General features: G+C 36.1%; 1 protein-coding gene across 1 annotated transcript in view; it reads left to right on the top strand.

Moving 5' to 3' along the window:
- The window catches only part of myo10l1 (myosin X, like 1), a 65,649-nt gene that overhangs the window by 25,654 nt on the left and 17,767 nt on the right, over positions 1–22,228 (top strand). The window contains exons 4-30 of the mRNA XM_073852335.1: positions 604–791; positions 4,992–5,126; positions 5,709–5,833; positions 7,416–7,429; positions 7,649–7,733; positions 7,841–7,947; positions 8,038–8,167; positions 10,877–10,995; positions 11,098–11,244; positions 11,322–11,422; positions 11,599–11,665; positions 11,807–11,899; positions 12,007–12,075; positions 14,047–14,129; positions 14,270–14,378; positions 14,485–14,565; positions 14,653–14,777; positions 14,865–14,994; positions 15,154–15,260; positions 15,626–15,908; positions 17,929–18,474; positions 18,535–18,711; positions 20,232–20,355; positions 21,080–21,323; positions 21,754–21,849; positions 21,943–22,036; positions 22,116–22,171. Coding sequence (XP_073708436.1) covers positions 604–791; positions 4,992–5,126; positions 5,709–5,833; positions 7,416–7,429; positions 7,649–7,733; positions 7,841–7,947; positions 8,038–8,167; positions 10,877–10,995; positions 11,098–11,244; positions 11,322–11,422; positions 11,599–11,665; positions 11,807–11,899; positions 12,007–12,075; positions 14,047–14,129; positions 14,270–14,378; positions 14,485–14,565; positions 14,653–14,777; positions 14,865–14,994; positions 15,154–15,260; positions 15,626–15,908; positions 17,929–18,474; positions 18,535–18,711; positions 20,232–20,355; positions 21,080–21,323; positions 21,754–21,849; positions 21,943–22,036; positions 22,116–22,171 — 3,635 coding nt within the window. The remainder of the gene's footprint in view (positions 1–603; positions 792–4,991; positions 5,127–5,708; positions 5,834–7,415; positions 7,430–7,648; positions 7,734–7,840; positions 7,948–8,037; positions 8,168–10,876; positions 10,996–11,097; positions 11,245–11,321; positions 11,423–11,598; positions 11,666–11,806; positions 11,900–12,006; positions 12,076–14,046; positions 14,130–14,269; positions 14,379–14,484; positions 14,566–14,652; positions 14,778–14,864; positions 14,995–15,153; positions 15,261–15,625; positions 15,909–17,928; positions 18,475–18,534; positions 18,712–20,231; positions 20,356–21,079; positions 21,324–21,753; positions 21,850–21,942; positions 22,037–22,115; positions 22,172–22,228) is intronic.

The following is a 22,228-nucleotide window of genomic DNA, read 5'->3' as shown; positions in this document are numbered from 1 at the left end:
ATGAGAATGATTTTTCTCTCTAGCGCCCTCTTGGGGCAGTAGCAACAAAATATATTTTGTTAAGACAACATTGACACACTTTCAGAACAGCAAATAATATACTGTGTTTTTTTTAACAATTGTGTAATGTCCATAATGTTGTGTCTAGATGTGTTCGGTACCTCTTCAGGAATCCAGTAATGCCTCGATTTAATCTCATCACTGCTGTTACTAAGATCAGTAAATCATATTAGTGCCAGTCAACATGGGTGTTGTTAGCCAGAGTTTATGAAAATTACAATCACACACCCACACATAAACACATTAATAAATCCAGAATCTAATGCAGGCAATATTAAATGAGATGGATTTATGTTGTCACAGTGCTCATAGATAAAGACAAACATCATCCACAATCCTCTCATGGCCTACTGACACAACCAGCTGTGAAATATAACCAGATCACATACTGATTATTTTCTTCATCTGTGGGTATAAATTAAAATATGCACTGATTACAAATGCACATGCATTTGTTTCAGTATGCTGGTTTATTGTTTTACAGTTGGTTGACTTTATTGTACTCAATACTCCTTAATTATTGCCACTTTTTCTCTCTCTCAGACTAACATCGGTTCTATTCTGGCGGCTGTGAATCCGTATAAGCAGATCAAAGGGCTGTATGATCCCTCCGCAGTGGAGCTGTACAGCCAGCATCATTTGGGCGAGCTGCCGCCACATATCTTTGCTATTGCCAATGAGTGCTACCGCTGCTTGTGGAAGAGACATGATAGCCAATGTGTGCTGATCAGGTAATATAAAACCTCCAAACACTTTGTTTGATCTAATTAAGAAGACAAACTTACATAACTTTAGGAGATTTTCAGTAAAACATGCTCATAAAGTGCTACAAGCGGTTATTGTATATTATTTATAGGCTGAGTATGACCATACAAAGCAGTTATCTTTTACTCCAAGAATGATAACTAATGATAATTAGAACCATAAAAATGTCAAACTTCCTATTACACTATGAACAATTGTTTGCCATTTTGAATAGATTTTTTCTGTGGAGTGATTCATTTAAACACCTCTGATTTGTTACTGAGTCACTTGCCAAACACACAGGACTTCCATACATTTACATTAGAAGTGAAAAAAGAAACAGGTCTGTCTGACAAAATGGCACCTGTTATAAACAAATAGACCTTGAATATATACAGTTAAGGTCAAAAGTTTACATCCCCCTTTCAGAATCTGCAAAATGTTAATTATTTCGCCAAAATAAGAGGGATCATACAAAATGCATGTTATTGTTTATTTAGTACTGGCCTGAATAAGATATTTCACATAAAAGACGTTTACATATAGTCCATAAGAGAAAATAATAGTTTTAAATAGAATGTATAAAAATGACCCTGTTCAAAAGTTTACACACACTTGATTCTTAAAGGAACCGTATGTAAGAAATTTATGTCAGTTAATCATAAAATGGCCCTGACATGTCACTAGACATTAAGAAATCATGTTCATTTCAAATACTTATATCACTGACAACAGTGGTCCGGCCAGGATATTGTCATTTAAAAGTGAGAGTTGCAGCCCTCAACTGATGTTATTGTTGTCATTTTGTGTTTTGGTCTGAGGCGCCACCCTCCAGGGGTCCGTTCTTCGTACCTCGCTTACTACATCCAAGATCAAATGACACATCTAAGATCAAATCATCGTGCTAACTATGAGCTCGCTATTCCGGTTCTCCGAACGCACCTGTTGTTGATGATTAGTATAGCTGGATGAAGTTATTTGAGATCACTGGGTGGCTTAAAAGGGGATACGTATCGATAGTAGAAACATTGATCGGCAACTCTTTGATTGGTCGGCGAACATGACGAAGGAGCGCGCTCAGTATTTTTCTGCAGCAGAGCAAGAACTCTTGATTGAGGGATTTCCGGAGTTTCAGAGTTTATTTAAAACGCAAGGGAACACTGCAAAGGCTGGAAAAGCAAGGAGAGAGGGCTGGCAAAAAGTTGTGAACACATTAAATGTGTTAATGCTGCCCATGTTACATGTTTTTTCCTTGATATGTTATTTTATTTATATTTTTATTTTTTTTATACACTACTGTTCAAAAGTTTGGGGTCAGTAAGACTTGTAATAGTCTTTAAAGAAGTCTCTTATACTCATCAAGGCTGCATTTATTTGATAAAAAATACAGAAAAAACAGTAATAGTGCAAAATGTTTTTACAATATAAAATAATGGTTTTTTTATTATTATTTTAACATACTTTAAAATAGAATTTATTCCTGTGATGAAAAGCTGAATTTTTATCAGCTGTTACTCCAGTCTTAAGTGTCACATGATCCTTCAGAAATCATTCTAATATGCTGATTTATCATTAGAATGATCAATGTTGGATAATATCAACAGTTGTGCTGCCAAATATTTTTTGGAACCTCTGAGATATATATATATATATATATATATATATATATATATATATATAAAACAATGTAAATTATTTATTATTAACTTTTAATATTTTTTTCATTATTAACTTAATACATCCTTGGTGAATTAAAGTATTAATTTCTTAAAAAAAAAAAAAAAATGTACTGACCCCAGACTTTTGAACGGTATATATACCATAGACTGTAAAAAAAGATATATACTTTCTTGCAAGATACTTTTTTTTCCCCATGTGTGTCAGTCCGCGTCAGTCGTGCTCTTTAACCAATCAGATGTGACCTCGCCATTTCAACCAATCATAACCCGACAGGAGCGCAGCCTAAATCCTGTTTACATGAAATAAACCTGCTCCAGAGCAGGTTTAAGCTTGCGCACCTGTTGCTATGACAGCAAGTCCCGGATGAGCTTCGAAGAACCGAGCGATCCAAGATCACGCAAAATCGTCAACAATCAAATCCAGCTAACTTAGTTAGCGAGGTACGAAGAACGGACCCCAGCTATCTACCAATCACGAAATCAGTAGAGTTTCGTGAGACGGGTTGCCAGCTCTGTTACAGCTGCACGAACGTGTCGGATAAAACATGTATAACGTTACGAAACCTAAAAGACCTCGTTATGAATCCGAAATACGTCGTGACAAAGTCCGAAATAAAACAAGGATTGGTATAGGAGATGCCTTTGAAAGATGGAGACGGCTGAAAACGTAGAAGAATTTGACGATAAACGCCAACGTTGCTGATTTTCTCCTGGACAGGTAAGATTCATCTATGTTTGGCTAACTTTGCTTCCGTACACAGTGGATTTTCCACGGTCGGCAGTGCTAAATGCGTTCATAAAAAGCTTTATATCGCACCACTAGCAGGGTATGAAAACAATCTATGTTCCGACTGAAATGTGGTATTACAGTACATCTTTGCGAAATATTTGGCTAATCGCCATCTGTAAATTTTTGCGATACATAATTACTTCGCAAAACATCTCTTGTGAAGCATAAACATAATTAACAGAAGAAAAACAAATTACTGTGTAGGACTCGTCACTTGCCATTGAAGCTCCTTGTAGCACTAGCAGCCTACTCCTGCAGCTTAGCTGGCAACCTCGAGTCAGGGGGGAGCGGGAGGGGATACACCGTTCTACAGTATTTTGAAAGGGATTGCAGTACCAGTTTTGGCCACAATCCTACATACGGTTCCTTTAATACGGTGTTGTTACCTCAATGATCCACAGCTGTGTTTTTTGTTTAGTGATAGTTGTTCATGAGTCCCTTGTTTGTCCTGAACAGTTAAACTGCCCGCTGCTCTTCAGAAAAACCCTTTAGGTTCCATAAATTCTTTGATTTTTAGCTTTTTTGTGTATTTGAACCTTTTCCAACAAATACCATATGATTTTGAGATCCATCTTTTCACACTGAGGACAACTGAGGGACTCAAGTGCAACTATTACAGAAGGTTCAAAAGCTCAGAAGGAAAAACCATCATTAAGAGCCAGGGAGTGAAAACTTTTTGAATTCGAAGATGAGGGTATATGTAACTTATTTTGTCTTCTGGGAAACATGTAACTATCTTCTGTAGCCTCTGAAGGGCAGTACTAAGTGAAAAATTAAGATATTTAGGCAAAATAAGAAAAAAAGTACACATCTCTATTCTGTTCAAAAGTTTTCACCCCCGGCTCTTAATGCTCTTAATCGGTTGTCCTTCTTGAGCATTAGTGAGCATTTGAACCTTCTGTAATAGTTGCATATGAGTCCCTCAGTTGTGCTCAGTGTAAAAAGATTGTCTCAAAATCATATGGTCTTTTTTGGAAAAGGTTCAAATACACAAAAATGTAGAACAAATCTAAGAATTTATGGAACCTAAAGGATTTTTCTGCAGAGCAGCAGACAGTCTAATTGTTTAGGACAAACAAGGGACTCATGAACAACTATCACTAAACAAAAAAACAGCTGTGGATCATTCAGGTATTAACATAGTATTAGGAATCAAGGGGGTGTAAACTTTTGAACGGGGTAATTTTTCATAAAATCAACTATTATTTTCTGTTGTGGACTACATGTAAACATCTTTTATGTGAAATATCTTATTCAGGTCAGTACTAAATAAACAATAAAATGCATTTTGTATGATCCCTCTTATTTTGGTCAAATAATTCACATTTAGCAGATTCTGAAAGGAGGATGTAATCCTCTGACCTCAACTGTATTATTCATTTGCCCTTGTGTTCTCTAGGAATATCTCTATTACTTCCTACTGGAAAAATGTACTGTAGTGATTTTTTTGTGCCACTCTATCTTCTAAAGCATGTAGGTAATGTGAGGAAGGTTTGGAATGCTTTTGGCTTTACTCACTGACTCATTGGGATCCATTATTAGATATTATCTTAGTTTACTAATCTCATTTGTGTTAAACCTAAAGGCTGAGTTTGAGCAGTTGTGGCTTAGACCTTTGCCACAGACTGCTATCAGATTTCACAGCATTGCAAATTCAATCAGGGTAACAAAAATGTTAGTGAAGGTCACAAACGAATGTGTGCATGTGTATTTACCAGTGGTGAAAGTGGAGCTGGGAAAACAGAGAGCACCAAACTACTGCTACAGTTTCTGTCTGTCATGAGCCAAAACTCTGCAGGGACGCCGCCTACAGAGAAGAGCACACGTGTGGAGCAAGCTATCGTACAGAGCAGGTAAAACACATTCCTTAAAGGGATAGTTCACCCAAAAATCAAAATTCATTTTGAGTCATTAAATACTCACTGTCATGTCGTTCCAAAACCGTAAGACCTTTGTTCATCTTCAGAACACAAATTAAGATATTTTTGAGGAAATCAAAAAGCTTTCTGACTCTGCATAGACAGGAATGGTAATACGTAATGGTACTTTGTGACATTAGTGGTTCAACCCCTAATGTTATGAAGCTACGAGTATACTTTTTGTGAGCAAGGGAAACAAAAATAATGCCTTTATTCAACAAATTCTTCTCTTCCATGTCAGACTATTTTAACCATTTCCTTACTACCTTTCTGGGCCTTGAATGTGGTAGTACAGTTCCTGTTTATGCAGGATCAGAATACTCTCGGATTTCCTGAAAAATATCTTAATTTGTGTTCCAAAGATAAACAAAGATCTTACGGGTTTGGAACGACATAAGGGTGAGTAATTAATGACAGAATTTCCATTTTTGGGTGAACTATTCCTTAACACACTGCCTACGCACTTTTATGTGCACATACAAATCCACAACATTTATACTTTTCTTTCTTTTTTAGCCCCATCATGGAAGCATTTGGAAATGCCAAAACAGTCTACAACAACAATTCCAGTCGATTTGGGAAATTTATTCAGCTTCATTTCTCTCAAAGCGGGAACATCCAGGGAGGATGCATCGTCGACTGTATCCTTCTCAATGCACACATGCTTTCATACAGTTTTTTTTACTGAGACATCTTGACCTTTACAAATGGAACCATATCCTACTTGCAGTGTACTGTTAATCTAAAAAGTATTAAATAAACTTGCCGATAATATTAGTGAAATAAAAGGCCACTTATGTATACTTAAAGAAAGTACACCTTCATGACTGTTTCTTAACACATTTGTGTATACTTCTAAAAGTGCACTTTGTAATAATGTCAAATTCAAGGTTTTACCTTAATATAATTTAAATGTACTAATTTGTGAACATTACAAGTGTTTAATTAGTAATTTAATTCCCTACATGGATTAGTCAAAGAGCACTCAACTAACTGCATTCATTTAAATTTAAACTGTTAGACAAGTAAATGTACTCTTCTGGTGGAATGACCTGCGCAACTCAATCCATCTTCAAGAATCGGCTAAAAACACATCTCTTCCATCTTTATTTGACCCTATAACTCTAGCACCCTCTATTCTAATTCTATTCAAAACTTGCCCTTTTAGACTTATTCTCTATTAATGTACTTACTGCTTGTTTTCTTTTTAAAAAAAAACTAACTAACACTAGCTTCTCTGTTCTTGTTGTATTTGTTTTTTCTATTTTTAGGCCTCTAACACTAACTTGGTTTTTCTTTTTTATTCTATCTATTTTCTTTTTATTTATTATATAATTTAAAAAAACCTTGATACGTGTACTGCATTAGGCTAAATGAGACTGTTTTTGATTGCTTCCATTGTCCTCTTTTGTAAGTCGCTTTGGATAAAAGCGTCTGCTAAATGTCTAAATGTAAATGTAAATCCCAATTACCCTATTTACTCATTTATTTTTACTGAAATACAGAAGAATGCTGCACATCCACCATTTCAATTTTAGCCAGGTATTGAATATTGTCCTGTGGTCATTTTATTAACAAAGGTTTTCTTTTTGCCAGCGATAGATATATGTATGTACACTAAGTGCAAATAGCAATGGATTTTATTCACACTAAGTTAAAAAATAGCAGTATTTTTAGCAATATGCTGTTTACACCAAGTACAAATCTATTACACTATGTAAAAATAGGATTTTTTTCCTTTGGAATAATAGTAGTTACAGGATATTTATATTACTTAGTGCAAAAAGTGGCAGATATCTGCACCTCAATATTGTATTTCATTATTAAACAGTATGCAATAATGAAGTATTGAGTGTCAATTATCATTTTTATTAAAATAATTAAATGGATGCCACTTTGGAACAATAAAGCCTGCCCTATACCTAACCGATAAACCCCTGGGAGGCACATTATTTTCCACTAATTGACTATTTTATTAATTTTTATTGAAAATAAATGCCTTTCCAATGTGAAATGTGATGCGAAAAGAGAAAGGAACAAGTTCAGCAAAAAGCGGATTCATACTCGAATTGATTGCGTAAAAGAATAAGTGTTACGTGCTATCTACTAATCATCTAGAAATGATTGGGTAACTTGATAACCAGGATTAGTTTTTTTCCCATGTTTAAACAGTACTACAAGTTGCTGTTTCTACTGCATTTCCCTTAATTTGTGCCCCTTCAGATTTGCTTGAAAAGGTGAACCTTTCTATCTGCTGCTGACTCACCCCTAACTACCAGCAATTCTTCCTTTTGATCCACTCTTAACAGTATAATACAAGCTATTGTTCTGTTAATACGTTTTGGCATTGGATATCTTGTCAGAATCAGAATGACTCCACCATTTTGCAGAGAAAGAGTGTCTGCCAAAGTGAAATTCTCGCCCACTCAGCATCTGTGATCTGATCTGTGTTCCAGAATCGAGTGGTAAGGCAGAATCCAGGGGAGAGAAACTACCACATCTTTTATGCTTTGCTGGCGGGGACCAGCAAAAGCCAAAAGGGTGAACGAATACACAATGCGCATAAACACACAAGCAGTTACCCACATTCGCAAATGCAGATTCGACCAAAATTCACTGAATGATTAGATATGTCCATCTCTTTTTAGAGACGTATTTTCTGGAAGACTCTGCTGAAGTATTTCACTACCTGAGTCAGTCAGGATGTGTGAAGGACCGCAGTCTCGATGACAAGAGGCTTTTTGACGATGTCATGGTACAACAATTTGAATAGACTTTTGTTGATCTTACAACAAACAGCAGAGCAGCTTGCTGATTGATTCTTTCATTCTCTTTTCATCCACAGGAGGCTCTGAAGGTCATGGAGTTCACAGAAGAAGAGATCAGAGATATGTTTAAACTGCTGTCTGGAGTTCTGCAGCTTGGCAATGTGGAGTTCATGACAGCAGGAGGAGCTCAGATCACAACCCAACAAGGTGAGAGGCGTCATTCCTCTCTTATGAACACACTTCGCTAATATGCAGATTACATGTAATCTGTATTATATAATAAGATTCCAAAAATTAAGTACTTTAAGATTTAAATTGCTCATATTAAGATTACAGGTACTTTTTATGGATTACAACTAGTGGTGGGCCGTTATCGGCGTTAACGTGCTGCGTTAACGTGAAACTCTTATCGCGCGATAAAAAAAATATCGCCGTTAATCTATTCTCAAATTTGGGTTGGGAGCTGGGTCTAAACTACGCAAGCTATGATGACTTTCACCTTGATAGTTTAATATGGTCGCGCGTTTAAGTCTCCTCCGCCAAAACACAGACGGGATCGCGTCATCCTCCATTCATAAAAACCGAATCTACTATAGCGAAATGCCACGTAAATTCGTCGTTTTTTGGATTCATAAATCAAATGTTGGTCAGTCACTTAATTCAAATCGCGATATGGACTAGTGTATGTGAAAACTGAAATGCAAAAAGACCGTTTTAATATGAATCCGATATGTTCCGTTTGCCTAGCTGTATGTATGCATTGCGGAGACGAGCTTTTACTACACGCATACTGAAACACACGTGACGCTCCTGGTAATTTTTGGCATTTTCATCTCACATGAACAGATAAACTCAATCTCCCAAACTGCTGTGAGTGTCACTTTTACCGTTTCATTTGAGAAAACTAGCATCATATCATACTGTATGACACAGAAACTTCACGGCAACCTGTCAAAATAAAAGTACGGTGTAACATGTAATGGGCTGGGTAGGTGTTGACGTTAAAAAAACACACAATCTAATAGGGAGAAAAAATAATTTCATTGTTAGTTAGTTAGTAAACACAAGTACATCTAATTGAACATAATTTATTTTCATCAACAAATTATCATAGAACAGCTTTATGAGCTTTATGATCCATTCTCAAAGACTTTAAGTCATTATTTGGGTAGCACACATATTCTGAATGCCTTCAGCAGAATTCAAATTAGCCATTTTAATCTAGATTAATCTAGATTAATTCCAAAATTTAATCTAGATTAATCTAGATTAAAAAAATTAATCTATGCCCACCCCTAATTACAACATTACATAGTATTCACACAATGGCAGTAAATTATTCATAATTTATTGATTTACCCAAGTTCTTTTTTTTCTTTTAAATTTTCCTTTTTAAATGAACCTACCACTTACACTACCAGCCAAAAGTTTTTGAACAGGAACACTTTTTAATGTTTTTAAAGAAGTCTCTTCTGCTCACCAAGTCCACATTTATTTGATCCAGAGTACTGCAAAAATATTTTTACTATTTAATTTTTATTTAATTATGTTTTCTATTTGAATATATTTTAAAATGTAATTTATTCCTGTGATCAAAGCTAAATTTTCAGCATCATTACTGCAGTCTTCAGTGTCACATGATCCTTCAGAAATCATTCTAATATGCTGATTTGCTGTTCAAGAAATGTTATCAATATTTAAAACAGTTAAGTACATTTTATTTTTAATTTTTTTTGATAAATAGAAAGATCCAAATAACAGCATTTATCTGAAATTAAAAGAGTCAGCTTGGAGTCAGTATAATTTAATTTTTTTTCTTTTTGGGAAAAGAAATGACAGAAATTAATACTTTTATTTAGCAAGTATGCTTTAAATATGATAAAGACATTTTATAATGTTACAAAAATGTCTATTCCAGATAAATGCTATTTTTCTAAACTTTCTATTCATTAAAGAAACCTGAAAAAATTCTACTCAGTTGTTTTCAACATAACAATAATAAATGTTAGAATGATTTCAGAAATATCATGTGACTGGAGTAATGATGCTAAATTCAGATTTAAAATCGCAGGAATAAATCACATTTTAAAATATATTCAAATAGAAAACAGTTATTTCAAATAGTAAAAACATTTTAAAATTGTACAGTTTTTGCTTTACTTCAGATCAAATAAATGCAGGCTCGGTGAGCAGAAGAGACTTTTTTAAAAAACATTAAAAATCTTACTGTTCAAAAACTTTGGACTGGTAGTCACTGGTAGTTGACTCTTTGTTCATATAATGTTCGGATTCCCAAGCTTTTTATTTGTGAGCTAAACCCCTTTGACCTAAAATATTTTCTTGAAGTACCCATGAGATTTCAATAATTTAACAGCATATTTGTATTATCACACTTCTATGATTGTCACATTGGTTGCATTGACAAGTTTTAATTAATTTTAATTTAACATTTTTATAATGATTGTCTTTTCATCAACTCCCTACAGTTTTTCACGAATCCCATTTTGGGAACCCTGCTGTAATGTAATGTTTAATGCATTTTGTGATATTGATAACAAAGAAGGAAATATATTTTCTTTCTCTTTTGTTTTTTTTTTTGTTTTTTTATCAGTATGGTGCACAATATTTCCATTTAAGTCTTCCTAGTCCTAGTCGGACTACTTTTCGATTACTTATAGATTACTTTTGACCTAACTCGTTTATCACAAAGACTTAAATGGAAATATTGTGCACCATACTGATAAAAAAAAAAAAAAGAGAAAGAAAATATATTTCCTTACCTAATATGTGTAATTCAGATTATGTTACAGTATTCGTCATGTAATTTGTAAAGAGCAATGGATATAGTTTGTAAGTAATCTACCTAGCACTGCTAATATTTGTTTGTTAGTTATTCTCTTCTCTGTTTTCCTGCAGTTGTCACTAATGTGAGTGAGCTCATGGGCCTGGATAGTTTTCAGTTATCTGAGGTTCTGACCCAGCGCTCCATGATCCTAAGAGGAGAAGAGATCTGCTCTCCACTCACAGTTGAACAGGTACAATCACATATATTTTCTCATAACTTTAATAATAATAATAATATTCTGTCTTCACTTGACCAAAAATGGGCATTTTCTTTGATCATGTTTGATTGACAGGCAATAGATTCCCGGGATTCGGTTGCCATGGCGCTTTATTCTCAGTGCTTCTCGTGGATCATCATGCGAATTAATCAGAAGATAAAGGGCAAAGATAATTTCAAGTCTATTGGAATCTTGGACATATTCGGTTTTGAGAACTTTGAGGTGTGAAGCCACATGGATCACGTTTATTCACACACATTTTTATTGTGATCTAACCCAAGTGTTTGTGTGTTGTGAAGGTGAACCGTTTTGAGCAGTTCAGTATTAACTATGCTAATGAGAAACTGCAAGAATATTTCAACAAACACATCTTCTCTCTGGAACAACTGGAATACAACAGGTAAAGACTGACAACAATGAGTGCACGAAAGTTAGTTCTGCTATTAAATATTAATAAAATATTATTGTATCTTAGTGCCCGATCACCTGAACAGTTATTAGGAATGCAGTTTAAGCATTTGAAAAGATTATTGTTAAGCTTTTACAAATTTTGTGTACTAAAACTGTGTGGTACAGGGAAGGCATTCACTGGGAAGCCATTGACTGGATGGACAATGCAGAATGTCTGGATCTGATTGAGAAGGTAAACCAATCATTTTCAGCTGACAGAAACAGTTAGGTTTGATTTAGTCTGACTCGCACATATTTATACATTGATTCAATCAAAGTTCAGTTTGATCAATTTTGTGTTATTTAACACTGATTTACTGTTGTGTTTGTGCAGAAACTGGGCATGTTAGCTCTGGTTAATGAGGAGAGCCGATTTCCCAAAGGCACTGACTTCACCCTGCTGGAGAAACTGCATGGCAGACACTCTGTGAGTTCAATTTTAATCATACAAGGACATAATGCAATTCAACCAAGCATTTAGTGTAATAACATGAATTAACTCAATAAACTCATGAGGTTGTCTTTCTTTCACAGACTAATCCCTATTATGTGAAACCCAGACTGGCAGACCATCAGTTTGGGATAAAGCACTATGCTGGAGAGGTATATAAAATATCTATCTATCTATCAGGGCCGTAACGGTATTATCAATATTGTGGTATCGCGATAGCAAATCTGTTTCGATATCACCGTGGTCACATGATGATATAAAATGATAGGCCTTCTGGCCAAAAATGTAGTTTTTAAAATATATTTAAACTTCTTATCAATTCTATCATAAAAGGTCTTTAAAGTTGTGTTTTGGGCCATTATGCTTTGGCAGTATCTGTCAAACGAACTAACACCGAAAGAACAATATGTCTTAATCCCTTCATTAAGTCTGTTTTCGCTGCGATTTTCAAAGCGAAGCGCGCACTTCGTTCAGGTGATCAGCTCATGATCCGATGTTTTCCGCGCCTCAGAACGGCTCAGTTCACAATGAATGCAGTGAACTCATTTATTACATGTGCTGCAAGTTTAGCGAACGTTTGAAAATGCAACAGCCACCAGTAATGCTTTATTTTTTTAATGCAGAAGATTACAGCATTTTACTAGATTTGTAGTGAGACGTGTTTTTGTAAACCTGTTTTCACTGAAGCTGTAGTTTTCCGTCAGAATAAAAGATTAATGTGTAGTATGAATTGTTGACATGCAGCTAGCAGTTTAAATGGATAATGTTACTGCAGTCCAAATTCAAAATATCTATTTTTTAATGTGTAGAAATTAAAGAAGTATTGTAATTTCCCTACGGTAAAGCAAAATAATATACCTATTAAATATTCATTTTCATTTATTTTACAGAGCAGTTGTTTTACAATATGTGGCTATTACTGTCATAGGAATAACAATAATATAAAATTGTTGTTATTATTATATTCTAATTAGTTTGGTTTCCTAAAACACCAGTGTGAATGTAATTTAGACTGAGAAAGTATACTACAAAAAAAGGTTGAGTCCCCTTTAAAGTTTTTAAGTTTTCTTAGTTAAGAACGTGGGAGCTCTTAATTTTAAACTCAAAGTACATTTGATAGAATAATTTAACTTGTACAAATGTACAAAATGTGTGTTTTTTTAAATATCGCAATAAATATTGTAATATTGTGGTCTTTATATCGAGATATTATTGTATCATAAGATATTGTTTCATCCTTGCTATCTACAGTGGGAAAAATAATTATTTGATCCCCTGCTGATTTTGTACATTTGCCCACTGACAAAGAAATGATCAGTCTATAATTTTAATGGTAGGTTTATTGTAACAGTAAGATACATAATTACCACAAAAAAAAAAATCAAAAATGCATTTAAAAAAAGTTATTTATTTGCATGTTAATGAGTGAAATAAGTATTTGACCCCTTCGCAAAACATCTGTACTTGGAGGCAAAACCCTTTTTGGCATTCACAGAGGTCAGACTTTTTTTGTAGTTGGTCACCAGGTTTGCACACATCTCAGGATGGATTTTGTCACACTCCTCTTTGCAGATCCTCTCCAAGTCATTAAGGTTTCGAGGCTGACATTTGGCAACTCAAACCTTCAGCTCCCTTCACAGATTTTCTATTGGATTAAGGTCTGGAGACTGGCTAGGCCACTCCAGGACCATAATGTGCTTCTTTTTGAGCCACTCCTTTGTTGCCTTGGCCGTGTGTTTTGGGTTCATTGTCATGCTGGAATACCCATCCACGACCTATTTTTTTAATGAGGTTCTCACCCATGATTTGACGGTACATGGCCCCGTTCATCATCCCTTTGATGCGGTGCAGTTGTCCTATCCCCTTAGCAGAAAAACACCCCCAAAGCATGTTTCCACCTCCATACAGGTAACAAACTGAGATTAGGAGCACTCCCTTTAAGAGAGTGCTCTTAATCTCAGCTTGTTAAATGTATAAAAGACACCTGGGAGCCAGAAATCTTGCTGATTGATAGGGGATCAAATACTTATTTCACTCATTAAAATGCAAATCAGTTTATCTATCTATCTGTCTGTCTGTCTGTCTGTCTTTAAATCTTTATATTTTTTGTCATTCTTTTTTAGGTCTTATATGATGTGAGGGGGATTTTAGAGAAGAACAGAGACACATTTAGAGATGATATACTCAATATGCTGAAGGATAGTAGGTAAGACGCTAACACACAAATGCACTAGCTCACACACTGACGCAATTTTGTTTTTGTGTCCACTCACGTCATAACTCATTCAACCTGTGATATATTCTGTGTGTGTGTGTGTGTGTGTGTGTGTGTGTGTGTGTGTGCAGACTGGATTTCATCTATGACCTGTTTGAGCAAGTGAGCAGCAGAAATAATGAGGAGACCTTGAAGATGGGCACGGCCAGAAAAAAGCCTACTGTCAGCTCACAGTTCAGAGTGAGAAATAACTCCCATATAATGACTTTTATCTATATAATAGACCTCATTGACATATTACCTGCAGATTTAAAACATTTGGTTGGTTGTCTCTTCTGTCTCGCAGGACTCTCTTCATTCCCTAATGGCGACTCTCAGTGTATCCAACCCCTTTTTTGTGCGTTGCATCAAACCTAACATGGACAAGGTGAGAGCAGTCACATCAGCAAATGAGAATGCAATTCTACACACGTCATAATTTTTAATAATGCATTTTGTTGTTATTTTTCTTTAGACCCCAGACAAGTTCGACCCAGATGTGGTTCTCAATCAGTTGCGGTACTCTGGCATGTTGGAGACGGTGAAGATTCGCAGAGCTGGATTCCCTGTCCGACGCACATTTAAAGACTTCTTCTGCAGGTAAATGTTAAAACACATACAGGTGCATGAATTTTTGTTGGCTTTGTTTTTTTTTTAAGACTATGATTTTATGGTTGTGTACTTTAGATATAAGATCATTCTGAAGGAGAAGGAAAAAGCAGCTGTGGCTTCCAATGGAGATGAGAAAAAGAAAAGCACAGATTTACTGACACTTTATGACTGGACCAAAAAGGAGTGGCAGATTGGAAAGACCAAGGTAAGTGACCTTTGACCTCTTCCTCTATTACTTCTTAATTAATAGTTAGTTTTTTATCTGTGAGGTTTTAAAGGTACGCTCAACCATGAACATTTTTTCTCACATGTGTACACTTGTTATATTTGATTACACTAACCTGAGATTACTTTTGACCCCAAGGTGTTTCTGAAGGAACCTCTAGAACAGAAGCTGGAGAAGCAGAGAGATGAAGTGCGAAGCAAAGCCGGGCTGATTATACGAGCCTATCTTCTGAGATATATAGCAAGGTGTGTGTATTTCTTTGATTTGCAAAGATTTACTTAGATTACATTAGGTATAGTTTCCCAAAAAAATTTAATATTTCAACATATCTTCAATCTTCTTTTGGATTTGTGCTTTAAAGCACTCACATTACCCAGTTTCTGGCACCATTAGATTTAGATTTTCTGTTGTATTGTATTTTAAAATGTAATATATTCCTGTGATGGCAAAACTGAGTTTTATAAATTCTTTAGAAATATGCTAATTTCGTGCTTTAGAAATGTTATCTTTCTTATTATAATTGATGTTGAAAACATTATTAATTCTTTGATTAACAGAAACTGCATTTCGTTTATAACATAGTAAATGTCTTTACTTCACTTTTCTACAGAAAGAATTTTAAGAAGGCTCTGGACAGCATTGTAACCATTCAGAAGAACTACCGCGCTCATCTCTATCGACGACGGTTTCAGCGGAAACGTTCAGCTGTGCTTGTTCTCCAGAGACACAGGCGAGGGCAAGTGGCAAGAGGAGTCTGCCGCAAACTACGAGAAGAGAAGAAGAAGAAAGAGGAGGAGGAAAGGAAAAAGAAAGAAGAGGAGGAGAAGAAAACAGAGGGAGACAGTGCAGAGAAAAATGAAGGGGAAAAGGAAGAAGAGGAGGGGGCAGCAGAGGTAAGTGACTTTAATATTCCTTTTAAAAACTAGCTGTGTATGTATTTTAGGGCAAAAATCCCACTTACCCCTAAGGTTACAATTAGGGTGTTAAGTGTTTCTTTTTATCAGTTAACAAATGATCAACATTGTGAGTTCTGTCAGGACCACTATCGTCAAAATGATAGACATTTAGCATACACTTTGGTTTGGTGGGATAGTTCTGTTCTGGGCAAAAAACTCCCTGCCCATTCATGCTGCCTGTCATGAATGAGCAGGGAGAGCAGCAATAATAACCCCCTTAGGGTAAACAGAACAGAACAAAGCAGATATAATTAATGTACTTAATGATATTTTAAGTGTAACACATAACTTAAGATAAAAGGAGACTGATTCAATGTGGAATATCAGAAAGCCAGGTCCTGACTGTTGCAAAAGGAGGAGTTGGGGATGGAGGGGGGTGTTTGCTCCTGAGCAAGTGAAAAAGCTACTGAATAATACTGAATAGAGCTTATATAGAAATGCCGTGAAAGGAGTAGCATTCCTATAGGTAGATGTGATCAACTGAGAGTCAGCTCACATAGCTTTGTCTTTAATATACTGTATATACCATATAAGCCCATTTCTGCCACATAAGCCAAAATGCTTTGGTAAACAATAATTATGATATAAAATGTTGAAATAAAAAGTAGAAAATTATGAAATATTTTTTGTCGTAGCTATGACTTTTTATCTAATAATTCTGACCTTTTTTATCTTACAAAATTGACTCATCAAAAATTATGATATTATGTCTAAGTTATTACTAAGTAATTATGAGATTAGAAAGTTAAGATTATTTCATAATAATGACTTTATATTTAATAATTATGACTTTTGATTATTTTTTTCTTACAGTGCCTTGTGTAAGTATTCATACCCCATTTTTTCATGTTTTGTTGTGTTGCAGCCTTATGTTAAACTGCTTTAAATTACTTTTTTGCCCAGATCAATCCACACTCCATACACCATAATGGCAAAGTACAAAACAGATTTGTGACAAATGTGCACATTTATTAAAAATAAAACACTGAAATAAGTACATTGCATAAGTATTCATACCCATAACTCAGTACTTAGTTGAAGCACCTTTACAGTCTTTTGGGTATGAAGTTTGCACATCTGCATTTGGCAATTATTTGCTATTCTTCTCCTCACCTCTCAAGCTTTGTCAGCTTGGATGGGGGCTTGCAGACATCTTCAGGTTTTTCCAGAAATGTTTGTTTGGGTTCAAGCCCAGGCTCTGGCTGGGCCACTCAAAGACATTCACACAGTTTGTCCTTCTGTAAGTTTCTTCCATCTGCATATATGATAATGGAGCTTCTCTAGAGTGACCATCAGGTTCTGAGCCACCACTCTAATCAAGACCATTCTCCATCAATTACTCAGTTTGGCTACGAGACCAGCTTTAGGAAGAGTCCTAGTTGTTCCAAACATCTCCCATTGTGGATAATAGAGGCGACATGCTTCTGTGAACCTTCAATGCAGCAGAATTTTTTCTAAACTCTTCCCCAGATGTGTGGCTTGATGCAATTCTGTCTCTACAGGCAGTTCTTTTAAACTCAAGGCTTGTTTTTTTTGCTCTGATATGCATTTTCAGCTGTTCTTTTTTTGAGAAGTGTGCGCCTTTCCCAATCATTCTCATTCAAATGAATTTGCCACAGGTTAACTTCACTTTAAGTGTAGTAAAATCTACAAGGGATATGAATGCTCCTGAGCTAAATTTCAAATGAAACAAAATGTGAATGAAGGGGTATGAATACTTTCGCAAGGCACTGTATGTGTAGGAAATAGGTTACCACATTCGACTTCTTCTTGAAAACAAATGTGTTTATGTGTAGGCAACCTGTCAAATAGATTTTTTCCCCAAACCTTCTGACATTGAGTATAAAAACCTGTCAGGGTTGCAGACATATTGTGTCAGCATGTTTGTTTTTCTCTAACCAGTGTTTCTATATCATTTCTCTCTCCTGTTCTCCTTTAGTCTCCACGCACAGCTGAGGAGGAGAAGCGCCAGATGGAGGAAATTCTGCGTTTGGAGCGAGAGATTGAGAATCTGCAGAAGAAAAGAGAAGACAGCGTCTCTATGCTATGTGAGAGCTCAAGACAGGAACTCCGCTTGCGGCGTGATGCTGAGGTTCTGCGTCAGAAAAAAGCAGCTTCTCGTGTTGCCACTGAATTCCTTGAACTGCTCGACACCGGAGGCCCAGAAGTCATTCCTGGTGATGCTAAACAACCTGCCTCCAGACCGGCAGCCGCCACTGAGGAAGAGGTAGACGAAGGCTTCCATGCAGAGGAAGAGTGCATACCACTTCGCGAGTTTCCTCCTCCAGCAGAAGGTCCAGTGGATCAGGAGATCTTAGTGACTCTGCCACCTCCTCCTCCTGCCTTCGCAGAGGGCACGGTGGCCCCATCTGCACCCAACGTTCCACCTGGGGCTCCTCCCCCGCCTCCTCCTCCTCCACCACCTCCTCCACCTCCTCCCCCTCTCCCTGGCGAAGCCAAAAAGGAAGATGGAAAGCCTGAAGAGGCTAAAACAGTTAAAGAGGTGGATGGGAAAAAGGAGGGAGAGGATGGGGATCGCTCCAGCAGGCTGACTGCAGCAGAGTCTCTGCCGGACACAGAGGAGCCAATCTACAGTGTTCCTGGAGATGGAGAGTCAGACTACGACCAAGACGATTTAGAGGATGGACAGAGCAGCATTGCAGCAACAGACACAGAACACGCACGCAAGTCCACCTGCACCAATGCAAGCCAGGAGTCCTACAACCGCAGCTCAGATTCAGTGAGTTACATAGAGAATATGTGCGTGCACACGTATTCAAATTGGGGATGTGTCCAAGTAGTTTTATATACAGTTGAGGTCAAATGTTTACATGCACCTTGCAGAATCTGCTAAATGTTAATTCTTTTACCAAAATAAGAGGGATGGTACAAAATGCATGTTATTGTTTATTTAGTACTGACCTGAATAAGATATTGCACATAAAAGATGTTTACATATAGTCCACAAGAGAAAATAATAGTTGAATTTAAAAAAATGACCCAGTTCAAAAGTTTTCATACACATGATTCTTAATATTGTGTTGTTACCTGAATGATCCACAGTTGTGTTTTTTTTGTTCAGTGATAGTTGTTCATGAGTCACTTGTTTGTCCTGAACAGTTAAACTGCCCGCTGATCTTCAGAAAAATCCTTCAGGTCTGACAAATTCTTTGGTTTTTCAGCATTTTGGTGAATTTTGAACCCTTTCCAACAATGACTATGATTTTGAGATCCATTTTTTCACACTGCACTGAGGACAACTGAGGGACTCATATGCAACTATTACAGAAGGTTCAAATGCTCCCTGATGCTCCAGAAGGAAAAACGATGCATTAAGGGTGAAAACTTTTTTAATTTGAAGATCAGGGTAAATTTAATTTAATTTTGTCTTCTGGGAAACATGCAAGTATCTTCTTTAAATGTTGAAGGTCAGTACTAAATGAAAAAAAAAAGATATTTAGGCAAAATAAGAAAAATGGACACATCTTCATTCTCTTCAAAAGTTAATGCATCATTTTTTCTCCTGAAGCATCAGTGAGCGTTTGAAGCTTCTGTAATAGTTGCAGTTGTCCTCAGTGTGAAAATATGGATCTCAAAATCATACAGTCATTATTGGAAAGGGTTCACAAACACCAAAATGCTGAAAAACCAAAGAATTTGTCTGACCTGAAGGATTTTTATAAAGAACAGTGGGCAGTTTAACTGTTCAGGACAAACAAGGGATTCATGAACTACTATCACTAAATAAAAAACTCAGCTGTGGATCATTCAGGTCACAACAGAGTATTAAGAATCAAGTGTGTGTAAACTTTTGAATGTGGTAATTTTTATAAATTCAACTATTATTTTCTCTTGTGGACTATACGTCTTTTATGTGAAATATCTTATTTAGGCCAGTACTAAATAAGAAAATAAAAAATAACATGCATTTTGTATGATCCCTCATATTGGTAAAATAATTAACATTTTGCAGATTCTGCAAGGTGTATGTAAACTTTTGACCATAACTGTATAGCTATTTGTCAATACTATAATCTAACCTCAGTAGAAACTGTTCTGTATTTTCATCATTTAAAACCAAAATTGTGAATGTACTTTAATTATAACGTTTTTACCATTTTTACCATATCCCTAGATGTCCCCAAAAGGAGGTTTTGTCAGGTTTAGCTCACTTCTGAGTACATATTTGTCCACAAAATATGGTTAAGTAGGAATGCACTCTCAAACACAGACCGTTCACTCTATTTGTCTCTTTTTAAGTATGCTGACAGCGATGATGAGCATGATGGGTACGTGGACACAGATGAGGAGGTATCCAATGGTAAAGTCAACATCTTGAATGGGAACGGACCTCCATACTTCCACAGTTACCTTTACATGAAAGGTAAGGAATTAAAAATCTATTTACAATAAATAAAGTCCCTAACGATGTGGTCCTCAACCCTTTTGACTTCAAGACCTCCATTTGATAAATATTAAAATAATAATTTAGATAAAAGTGTCAAATGCATAAATGTGAATATTCTTCAGTGTTTACAATTTTTTATGACTAATTTATTTAAATTGCTTTTTAGTCTTTCTTGTCTTTTTACTCACAAGTAATAGTTTCTACCCAACAAAATATTTTAGAGCTTGCCATTATTAAAAAAATTATATTCATTATTGAAATTTCCATGACTTTTCTAGGACTTTTCTCATATATCCAAGTTTTTGAAGACTGTGAGAATTCTGGTTCTTAAAGGGAGAGTTCGCACAAAAATTTAAATTCTGTAATTAATTACTCACCCTCGTGTCATTCTAAACGTGTAAGACCTTTGTTCATCTTCGGAACACAAATTAAGATATTTTTGATCAAATCCAAGAGCTTTCTGACCTTGCAAAGACCGCACTTCCATGTTCAAGGCCCATAAAAGTAGTAAAGACATTGTTAAAATAGTTTCTGTGACACCAGTGACGAAAATACTTTTATTGCACAAAGAAAACAAAAATATTGACTTTATTCAACAATTTCTTCTCTTCTGTCAGGATTTAATGCACATTCACTTAAAAATAAAAAAGTTGGGGCAATGCTGTTCTTGACCTAATGATCCTTTGTCTCCTATCCATAGCTGGTTTGATGATCCCGTGGCGCAGGCGTTGGTGTGTTCTGAAGGACGACACATTCATGTGGTTCCGCTCTAAACAGGAGTCATTAAAGTCAGGATGGCTGTACAAGAAGGGTGGTGGCCTATCTACTCTTTCTCGCAGGAACTGGAAAATGCGCTGGTTCGTCCTGCGTGACTCCAAGCTCATGTACTTTGAGAATGACAGCGAAGAAAAACTGAAAGGGACAATTGACATTCGCTCAGCCAAGTAAGTATGAGAGGAATTGGAAACAGTATTGTGGTGTCATTAGATGTCGATTGCCTAATTTACACTGCAAAGGGCACAGAAGCACTTCTGAAGTGGCATGTAGGTGTCTTTGCACACTGTTAAATGCTTCTCAGAGGTGGTGTAAATGCATTCACACAGCTATTGTTACTGTATAATTTGATACTAGTGGCTGAAGTGGATCTGAGCACACATAATTTGACTTTATGCAGCATTGTGCTTGTACACTGAATTTTGAGCATGCACAAAGTACCCTTAACTCTGCTGTGTAAAGACACCTCAACCTTTTGTTATTTTTGTTTACAACTTGTAATATCATGCCATTTAATTTTTATATAAAGATCCTTATATAATACAATTTCAGAAATACTGTATCAGTCTAAGGTTTTATCAATTTTTTTCCTGTTTTTAGGGAGATTGTGGATAATCATGAAAAGGAGAATGCTTTGAATATTGTGACAGATGAAAGAACATACCAAGTGTTTGCAGAGTCACCGGAGGATGCCAGGTATGACACCTTTATCTCCATGTGTTTTCCATAATTGGACCAAACTGCTAACCTCACTAACCTCTGCTCTTTCTTTTGCTCCCTTTCTCTTAGTGGCTGGTTTACCGTTTTGAGTCGGGTCCACAATGCCACCCCAGAGCAGCTGTTAGAGATGTCTCACGAGCAGGCCAACCCAAAGAACGCCGTGGTCAGTATCATTACACTTAATGCACTTTCACCATCACACCTCCTTTCTCTTTTAACTGGCTTTGCTCTCTTTCTCTTAGGGCACGCTGGATGTTGGATTGATTGATTCAGTTTGTGCTTCAGACAATCCTGACAGGCAAGTCTTATGTTTGTTACAGAATACTAGAAGATAACCAACGGCTGAAATTGGTTA

The sequence above is a fragment of the Garra rufa genome, chromosome 12 (assembly GCF_049309525.1).
Source record: "Garra rufa chromosome 12, GarRuf1.0, whole genome shotgun sequence".
NCBI lineage: Eukaryota > Metazoa > Chordata > Actinopteri > Cypriniformes > Cyprinidae > Garra > Garra rufa.
Note: the sequence above shows the minus strand (reverse complement) of the source record. Positions and strands in the feature narration are given on the sequence as shown.